The 10,196-nt window shown below is 41.3% G+C and overlaps 1 protein-coding gene across 2 annotated transcripts; it reads right to left on the bottom strand.

The window, feature by feature from the left end:
• Positions 1 to 446: 446 nt before the first annotated feature.
• LOC139198669 (aminoacyl tRNA synthase complex-interacting multifunctional protein 1-like) lies at positions 447 to 7,749 on the bottom strand. 2 transcript variants are annotated; one of them, XM_070827585.1, is made up of 4 exons: positions 7,326 to 7,749; positions 5,214 to 5,422; positions 4,524 to 4,692; positions 447 to 2,244 (listed from the first exon to the last, which is right to left on the bottom strand). In XM_070827585.1, the coding sequence occupies exons 1-4, from the start codon at positions 7,723 to 7,725 to the stop codon at positions 2,078 to 2,080; spliced, it is 945 nt and encodes a 314-aa protein (XP_070683686.1). In that variant the 5' UTR covers positions 7,726 to 7,749; the 3' UTR covers positions 447 to 2,077. The 2 variants fall into 2 exon arrangements, with proteins under 2 accessions (XP_070683686.1, XP_070683688.1); XM_070827587.1 differs by having other exon boundaries at positions 5,214 to 5,419.
• Between the last annotated feature and the right edge of the window lie 2,447 nt (positions 7,750 to 10,196).

Genomic DNA, 10,196 nt, shown 5'->3' with positions numbered 1-10,196 from the left:
GTCGACACACACTGGAGCATGAGATGAAAAACACCTTGGTCTGTTTTTAGGCCCACTGTTTTTTTTTTAGTCTGAGGGAATACATCATGATCTGGACAAATGAGGAGTCTGTGAGCTGGATTTTCTTCTGACAACTTGGAAAGGAGATTCCCAGCTTCACATTCTAGTTTATGATACGGTGATGAATAACATGCCTGTATATTAAAAAAGCTGATGCCATTTCCCCTCAGCCCTCCTGTTCTGTCAAACAATCACCACAATAACTGTGTCGGGGACAATCTGTTCCACTTCTTAGTTCCTGAATCACATCCCCATTCGTTACGTCTAGTTTTTCAGTTCTTCCTTTGAAATAAAAGGAAGAAAAGCTTTGCGTTGGTCTGCTAGTGGGGGGAAAACAAAGACGGCTTGTTTGAAAACCAAAACATACTGGTTTATTTTTGTGCTCCTCACATGATTAACAGGCCTATTAGCAATCACAAATGGAAGCCGAGACACAAATATGTTGTACAAACATGAAGGAGATATATAAGATGAGGTTTAAGTGACCTGTTACAATAGCAGAGTAACAATCTGCAGTAGCAGGATGGCTAGAAAACATCTGTGCTGAGGAAACAGTAAATAAACACCTGCATTCACATCCAAATCAATGAATGTCAGCTTTCAATTTCCAGGAAACTACTTATGAACAAAAGCATGATTGTCTAGATGGACCTTCATTATAATACTGTTACAGCTAAACTACATCCTTCAAATAAAAGTTCCCATGGGCTGTTTATGCTGATCCACAACAAGCAGACTCATCACCATCATTTGCCAGAATTAGACTTAAACTCAGAGAACTTATGACAAAGAACTGACCTCGTTCAGCTGCTTAAGAACAAATTTAATTAGACGAACTTATTTAAAGCGTTAGAGTGATTACTTGTTTTCACTTCATTTTGGTACAGTCAAAAGAAAGTAAAACACATTTGGTGTCCCCCCTTTGCAATGTGACTGTAGAGTTTCATCTACAGTTCAGTGGAAATGGCCACTGCGGTGACATGGGAAAGCTTTTACAATTCATATATATTCCCCAATCAAAAAGGGATTCTTTGTAAGAAATTCAGTTTTCTTTTCACCATGCTAGATATGACTGTGCTGTGTGTTCTCATGTCTCACTCACCACACACATATTGTACATTATCATGCTTCCTGTAGCGACCTCCTTTGGCCAAATACAGAACTTCAGACTCTCATAATAAAAATGGAACAGTAGTGTTCATGTCTGTCCAACAGAGGGCAACAAACGATTCACCATCTCTTTCCTTAGCATGTGGTAAAAAATGTTATGTGAACTCTCAAACATAACACCCATGTGATTGTTGGACATGTCATTCCAAAGGTTGGGCATTGATACCTTGCTTCCACTCTTCTGGAAAGCCTTTCCACAATACACACCAAAAACATTCTGCACTGTGGAGAGTTTATTGTCAGGGAAACAGCACCCAGCAGGACTCCAAGGCCCTGCAGACAGCGGTACAGTCGGCTGAATGTACCATGAGGAGGAGGGCGCACACTCCCAAGCCTACAAGGCACTTACACCGGGCAGTGCAGGGCCAAGGCTGTAGAATAATAAAGAATTTGAGCCACCTAAGGCAATGGCCTCTTTGAATTGCAGCAGTCAGGGAAGAGCTAACACAGCCAAAGAGCCAGGACGGAGAAGCTAAAGAGGAGCTACTCACTTCAGGCTATCTGAACCCAGAACGAGGACTCAGCCAGAGCTGCTGTTAGACTACACCTCTGTTGTTGCTCACAATTACCTCCACCCTTCCCCCGTACCTTTAATATTGCACTTTTTAATATTTGCACTGTATTCAGTATTTCCTACCTCATTATTAGCACATACTTTCCATCTTTGTTGTCTTATATTTTCTTATGTTATACATATTTTCTATGTGATATTTTGTACTGTTGGGGGCAACAAAACATTTCACAACATAATGCAGAGATTTGTTGAGTGACCAAAAAAAACTTTGAACTGAACATTTATCGATCCTATCTGGATTTGCTCTGAGCTATCTCGAGCAGCCCTGTCAGGTTATTTGATTTCAGTATCACTCATGGTTTGGGCTTTACACACTCCCTTGCCGACGATTTCAAAGGCAGTTCCTTTGTAGGTCGCAACACACTGGCTGTCCGTGCGAAGGTCGGGCTGAATCTGCTCCCACACTTTCTTTTTGGGGTTCAGCTCTTTGTCTGGTTCACCTGCGATCAAGAAGTCAGTTTTGATACATTAGAAGATCCCCATTTGTTTTCTACTCTAATCAATCACAAATACAGTATTTATGGGTCCAGGATTGTGTACACATACACAAGCAGCAAAACCATGGGCAGTAACATACTGCAGGTCTGACCCCCTGGGAAAGATTTCCACAAGGTTATGGAGCATGGTCGCTCCCCTTCAGATCAGTGATGTTTGGCAATAGAGCCTGGCTCACAGTCAGCGTTCCAAATCCACTCAAACGTGATTTATCGAGTTTAGGTAAAACATCTCTTAATAAACCTTGCTTTGTGTACATGTTCAAACAGGAAAGGGCCTTTTCCAAACTTCTGCCACAAAGTTGGAAGCGCTCTGCTCTGTGGAATATCTACAGTTAGGCCCAGAAATATTTGGACAGTGACACAAGTTTTGTTATTTTAGCTGTTTACGAAAACATATTCAGGATACAATTATATAATCAATATGGGCTTAAAGTGCAGACTCTCAGCTGTAATTTGAGTATTCACATCCAAATTGGAGCAAGGGTTTAGGAATTACAGCTCTTTAATACGTAGCCGCCTCTTTTTCAAGGGACCAAAAGTAATTGGACAATTGACTCAGAAGGCTGCAAAAAAAATAACAAGGCTGCTCGGGCTCTTCCCTCATTAACCTGTCATCAATTAAGCAGTTCAAAGGTCTGGAGTTGATTCCAGGTGTGGCGTTTGCATTTGGAAGCTGTTGCTGTGAACACACAACATGCGGTCAAAGGAGCTCTCAATGGAGGTGAAACAGACCATCCTGAGGCTGAAAAAAAAGAAGAAATCCATCAGAGAGATAGCAAAAATGTTAGGAGTGGCCAAATCAACAGTTTGGTACATTCTGAGAAAAAAAAAAGAGTGCACTGGTGAGCTTGGGAACTCAAAAAGGCCTGGACGTCCACGGAAGACAACAGTGGTGGATGATCGCAGAATCCTTTCCATGGTGAAGAAAAACCCCTTCACAACATCCACTCAAGTGAAGAACCCTCTCCAGTAAGTGGGTGTATCAGTATCTAAGTCTACCATAAAGAGAAGACTTCATGAGAGTAAATACAAAAGATTCACCACAAGGTGCAAACCATTAATCAGCCTCAAAAATAGAAAGGCCAGAATTGACTTTGCCAAAAAACACCTGAAGAAGCCAGCCCAGTTCTGGAACAGCATTCTTTGGACAGATGAGACTAAGATCAACCTGTACCAGAATGATGAGAAGTAGAAAGTTTGGAGAAGAATTGGAACAGCTCATGATCCAAAGCACACCACATCTTCTGTAAAACATGGTGGAGGCAGTGTGATGGCATGGGCATGCATGGCTTCCAATGGCACTGGGTCACTTGTGTTTATTGATGATGTGACAAAAGACAGAAGCAGCCGGATGAATTCTGAAGTGTATAGGGATATTCTTTCTGCTCAGATTCAGCCAAATGCAGCAAAGTTGATTGGACGGCGCTTCACAGTACAGATGGACAATGATCCAAAACATACTGCAAAAGCAGCCCAGGAGTACTTTAAAGCAAAGAAGTGGAATATTCTGCAATGGTCGAGTCAATCACCAGATCTCAACCCAATCGAGCATGCATTTCACTTGCTCAAGACAAAACTTAAGGCAGAAAGACCCACAAACAAGCAACAACTGAAGACCGCTGCAGTACAGGCCTGGCAAAGCATCACAAAGGAGGAAACCCAGCGTTTGGTGATGTCCATGGGTTCCAGACTTCAGGCAGTCATTGCCTGCAAAGGATTCTCAACAAAATATTGAAAAGTAACATTTTATTTAGGGTTCTGTTTATTTGTCCAATTACTTTTGAGCCCCTAGAATGAGGAGCGTTTGTATAAAAACAGCTACAATTCCTACATGTTTAATCATATATTTTTGTTCAACCCCTTGAATTAAACCTTAAAGTCTGCACTTTAATTCCGTTGTAGTTGTTTCATTTCAAATCCAATGTGGTGGCATGCACAGCCCAAATCATGAAGATTGTGTCACTGTCCAAATATTTCTGGGCCTAACTGTACATTGTTGTTTTGTTTTGCCGGCAAGAAGGTTGAACCACATAATTCATTTCCAAAAGACGGATGCATTTTGTAGATTTGTCTTTTAGTACACTGAACTTGGTGGAAATCACTGACAAGCCACCTATAATATCATATCTGTGGATCTCTGGATGTTTGGAAATGGTTGTTACGTTTAATTTTTGTGCAATGATTAATGTGTTTCTGACGGTACAGTAATCCGCTGATAGTACCTGGGAAGCAGTGAAAAGAGACTCTGTCCCCTGGTACTGCTCCACTTGGAGGGTCAAGGATTTCCACCTTGTCTGATGAGCTGGCACACATGACCGTGGCCTGGGACACCACTCCCCTCACCCTGGCTGGCTTCTGGTTACAAAGTAGGACTGCCATGCGGTTCTGCATCTGCACGAGGGACACGAGATTAACTGCGTGTTTACAAGCCTATATTCCCCTTGACAACAGAAAACCAAAAGATGTGATAACCCAACGAACAAGGACAACAAGAACACCTCCAACTGAGATTCATACAATTATAATCCCTTAATTCAAAGTAACTGTGTCAGAGGGTTTATTGGTGTCTACGTGTCATTCATAAACCAAAACAAAGCAAACAGGAAAACTTTACATTTGAGCCTCTAGACGTCTGCAGCTTACCAAAAGAAGACCAGAGGGAAGCTTCTGCCAAAAACTAAGTTGGTTTTTTTTCTTCATAAAAATAGGTAAATAATTTCAGTATTTACTATATGAATCTAGAATCAGTCATGTTATTATGATAAATCATTTTTAAAAAGGGTTTTGGTGGTACTGTTCTTTTCTCTCTTGGCAGGAATAATATATAAAAGTTAAACAGCATATTAAATAGTATTCACATTTTTCCCCCCTAATATTTATCCAAGTAAAACTATCTAAGAATAATACTGTACCTGGTCCACAGGTATGTGCTTGGCTAGCTCGCTGACCACCGTCCTGGGAGAGGCCTCTCCAACATCGACCTGCTGCACGCAAAGACCGTCCGTCTCTGGAAGCTGCAGAGCTGTGATTATACGTCCAACACGCAGGTCCAGATGAGACACGTCCACCTTGGCTTCACTTTGGCTGGGAGCTGCCTGCTTCTTCTCTGCCTTCTCCTCTTCTGGGATCAAAGACAGACAAGTAATATTATACTACTACTACTACTAATAATAATAATAATAATAATGCAATCAAACTCAAGATGGATTCAGTGTTAAAATACTTTATTACTGCCTTCTTTCTTCATACTTAAATTTGCTCTGATATAATGAAATCTGATTGCTGTGTTTTTCTGCACCAAAAGTCAGACAGTAAATATTCAATTCAAAATTCAGTGAAGAGAGGCATCTGTGAGAGTTTTATTGCATTAAACTAAATGTGCATGATTTTACAGCACTGAAAATAGTTCTGCCAACTGATAATTTACGGTAAAACATCCCAGTGGAAACAATCTGGACAGCTCTGCAGGATACAATGATATTGCAGATCCTGTGCTTCCAACTTTGGATCAGTGTTTTGGAAAAGACTGTTTCCTGTTTCCACACGACAAAAGCCAATTCCACAAAGAAACGGTTCCCTCAGTTTGCTGTCGATGAGCCTGACTGAACCGCACTGAGGCCTGACCTCAACCCCTGCTAACACATTTAGGATGAACTGGAATGCGGACTGCGAGCCAGATCTTATCGCCCAGACCTCACTAATGCTCTCGTGGCTGAATGGGAGAAAACCTGAGCAGCCAAGCTTCCACAGAGAGATCTGGAGGAGAGTGGAGGTAGGATATCGATGCCGACAGTTCTGCAGTGACACCAGGTTTTGTGAAGGACATGGTATAATGGAAAGCAATACGTCTTTTTCCTCAATTTCTCACACTGCATTCAATCCACTGCTGATGTGAGTAAATGGCTGTAATGAATGGAACTCTGCGTGTGCAAGTTGATCAACAAAACTTGTACGATTCTGGTCAAAACGTATTGTTGCCACTCTTGGTTTGCAAACAAGTAAAGGTTTTGCAGTCTTGGAACGTGAAAAACATCCTGAGATGGTTGAGTAGAGAGGAAAAGGTTTTTTAGTGCACATGTCTTGGGCCCCTCGTGGCTGGGTTTAGGTGCTACAAAGATGGCTGACTGGAGTTAGGGGCTCAGACTGGGCTGAAGGAAGGGAAAACAAAAATCAGCATGGAGGCATGGAGTCTGACACAACACCAGATATATATATATTTTTTTGAAACGAATGCCAAGCAATAAGACTCCGATACCAACAAGGCAAAGTCCCAAGTTCACTGCATTTCTGTGGGTTTCTGAAACTCACCAAATGCAGATTTGTTAGAATTAGCACCACTAATGTACAACATCAACAAACACAGCCCTTGCATTATTTGCTAATGTTGTGGCCCTGCCTTGCAGAGGGGGCCCTGTATCCACATCCAGTTTTACATGGAGCAGAAACTGAAAAAATACACATCATAACTTCTCAGAGGCCAAGCTGACACAGACAGATTCCTTGCATATCAGGTCAAGAGAGGAAAGAAGCAAATCCGCACATCTGAGAGGGAAGAAATATCAACTGTTTGACATTTTTACTTGCAAAATGTCTCTGATCTTTAAATGAAGTTGCATTTAATAAAATCATAGAGAAACTTTGGAGCCGGGCAGTACAGTAAGGCTTCCATTACGAATGTTTTGCCCCAGGGCCTCTGGTCAGCTTAACTCAGCAGTGTAAGGAAACACCCAAACAAAGACACCCTGACATTAGAACCCACTTCAAGTTGTGCTTTTGAGGAAGTTTGGCTTGAGTTTTGCAGCAGCTGACAGACATGAGCCGCTCCTGAACCAGAATGGGGGACAAATCCCTGCATCCAGGTCCCCCAAAATCCTGTCCAAAGCCTTTCACAAGGGCAGAAGCACGGAGAGGGGCGTCAACAGCTCAGGGGAGAGATATTCAATCACATAAAAAAAAAAAAAAAGGTGTCATGTTGCCAAAAGTAGTAGGACAGCAGCGTGACACTTGGATCTGACTGACCTCACCTCTAGGCTTGTTGTAGGTGGAGACCCGGCCGCGGAAGCCCATCTCATGAAGCTCCCGGCGGACAGTCCTGGAGCTCACGGTGGCCCCGGAGGCCGTCTGAAACTCGGCGGTGAGAGCCTCCACCGAGGGCAGGCAGTTCTCCAGGGCCACCTTCTCCAGCACTTGGCGGTCCTCCTCTTTGAGCTTGTGCGGTCGTCCGCTCCGGGGCAGAGGCGTCGTTATTCCTCCGCGTTTCCACTTGAGGATGACAGCGCTCACCGTGGACCTGGGCAGGTTTAGCAGCGCCGAGATCTCACGGACGGACTTCTTGCACATGTGGCAGCCCACGACGGTGCCGCGCTGGAAGTCACTCAGCTCTTCGCGACGACCCATCCTGCCGCAAGTGTCCGGAGGTGGCATCTTCTCCTGACTTCTCACCTCCTCCTCCTCCTCCTCTGCTTTTCCTATTTTCCCATTTCTTCTGTGGTTTTTTTTTTTTTTTTAAAGCAGTCTTCATGCTTCTGGGCCTGTTTTACTGCCCTCCACAGGATAAAGACGTACTACAGTTGCCAGTTTATTAGGTACACCAAGTAGTAAAACTGATGCAGTGGAATAAAGCAAGTGATGGAAGAAGTATTTAGGTAATTTACTTAAATAAAAGTACTAATACCAGACTGTGAATATACTCCACTGCAAGCAAAAGTCCTGCATTGATAATGTTAGTTCAATAAAAGTATGTATTACCTGCAAAATGTAATGAAAGTGTTTTAAGTAAAAGTAAAGTAGTAGAAAACGTCTCCTGTGACTGTGATTATTTTAAATTACATCCTTAGATTATTATTACTCATGTATCAGTGTAAAAGAAGGATTTCTATTGTTGTAGGTGGTTGTGGTGGAGCTGCTGCACTTGATGATTATTTTCATTGTTGATTCATCTTCTGTGTATTTTCTTTATTAATCGATTGATTGTTCGATTTTTTAAATTGTAAAAAACAATAGAATATTAATAATAAAAAATGTTCGTTTTTATCTTTTTCTACACTGAACTTTTTACTTCCTATCAATGTGCTCAACATTATCCTCAGTAACCTCCTGCTTACCCGAGGCTTTTTTCTTCCATGATATATAACACAGCCTCTATGTCCTAACCTTTAAAAATCTTATTACCCAATTACAAAACCTTCCACTGAGGGCATCATTTATTCATTTTAATTAACAGACCCTCTTCCTACCTGGAATAATGTCATTTTTCAATATTAAAGAAAACTATGGCCATAACATCCTGCAGACTGTAGTGAGTTTTCATTACTCAAGCATCTGCTGTCGATATCTATGAAAGCACCACTTACATTTTTCCCATTAAGTGCTTTTTATCTCACAATTAAGACTTATTGCCTCATAATTATAAGACAGCGTGTTACAATAGTTTACCACTAACACTGACTTCATTATAAAGCCTGTAGTGAGGTTTGTCTTCCTCACAGTCAGGAAACACCTCACATTCCTTCCATTCAAAAACCCCCTTAATGCCTGTGGGAGCCTTAAAATAAACCCAGACATATGTTCACGAAGAACTGAAAGCGTAAACCATACTGGCTTGTTATAACCTGACAAATTGTCCTCACAGTGGGACAAACTGTGAAATCTCAAACAGACATCAGAGATTCAGAGGTGACTTCTGAAACATAGACAAATCAGATTAGTATTTGGTGGTTCGGCTCATATGCAGCATGTTGTCAGAGCTCTATACAGCTGAGGGAGGCTTTTTCCAGACTATAATACACGACTTTATTCTGGTTCCCTTGACTTTCCTACGATCAGTCACACTCAGACATCACAAGCTCAAATTGTGTTCACTACGTGAGTTTAAGAAATACTTAATTAAACAAACAAGCTGATCAAAGTTGAAAAAAGCCTGATTCAAATTTATTTTAACTCACAATCATAGACATTCCTACACGTGCATCATGGTACAAGAAAAGGACAAAGACACTGTTTATCATACTCACAATTCTTTTATATTACAAAATAGCAATGCTGTTATTTCTGCTGGGTATAGTGTACAATATATTGATACCCCACCCACTCCCCAGCCCCCCCTCACCCCACATACACACAGTAAGTACAGAAGGTCACAACATTATACAATAAGCAACAGCTGAGTCATGTGCCATGTTCAATACTGTAGCCCTCATTCTCAAAAGCTGTACATAAAAAAAAGACTTTCTCAAGTCATTCAGTATAGCCGCTCCCCATTCACTGGAGGGTTAAAGTGCAATATAGGAAGGTTTACAAAAACAGAGGAAAACACATGTGACAAGAGAGAGCCTTGATTAACTACCTATAATAAAACTCTGCTGATTAACTTCCTATAATAAAACTATGCTGGGTCATGCTTTATTTTACAGGTCCATAATTTCTGAATGACTTCCTTGAGAGAACATCATAATTTGGTAGTTATTGTAAGAAAATAGAGATAATGCTCAGTTGATACACTTATTTCAGTGAATGAATTCAAATTAATTATGTGTGTAACCATGAAAGTACTTTAGTCAGTGAGCAGCAGATCAGCTGGACATAATAAAATGTTAAACAGACAAGAATATAGTTCAATTCTTGCAAGTTTCTTGTTCTTATGCATTTATTGTGGCTCGTGGCTAACTACCATGTGTTATACTGTGGCACTGTCTACTGGTGGATGTGCACTTTACTTTTTTTGTGCTTATTTAGTATGTTATGTAAATTAATTTTATAAAACGCCTTGTTTTATTCCATTTTTAGGGTGCCTTTCTAACATCAGCCCAGGGACAAAATGAGCCTCTAATGCTAATTCTAGCTCATTTAGTTGATCAGAGACTGCAATCCATGTCAGATGAACGAACAAAATGAAG

This window comes from Pempheris klunzingeri, chromosome 3 (assembly GCF_042242105.1).
Source record: "Pempheris klunzingeri isolate RE-2024b chromosome 3, fPemKlu1.hap1, whole genome shotgun sequence".
Lineage (NCBI taxonomy): Eukaryota > Metazoa > Chordata > Actinopteri > Acropomatiformes > Pempheridae > Pempheris > Pempheris klunzingeri.
The sequence above is the reverse complement of the archived record's forward strand: the minus strand, read 5'-3'. Positions and strand labels throughout refer to the sequence as shown.

Coding starts and splice junctions, on each gene's coding strand:
- LOC139198669 (XM_070827585.1), bottom strand. CDS start 7,725: ATGCCACCTCCGGACACTTGCGGCAGGATGGGTCGTCGCGAAGAGCTG. Junction 4,693..5,213: donor AGCACATACCTGTGGACCAG/GTACAGTATTAT, acceptor TCCCTCGTGCAG/ATGCAGAACCGCATGGCAGT. Junction 2,245..4,523: donor CTCTTTTCACTGCTTCCCAG/GTACTATCAGCG, acceptor TCTTGATCGCAG/GTGAACCAGACAAAGAGCTG.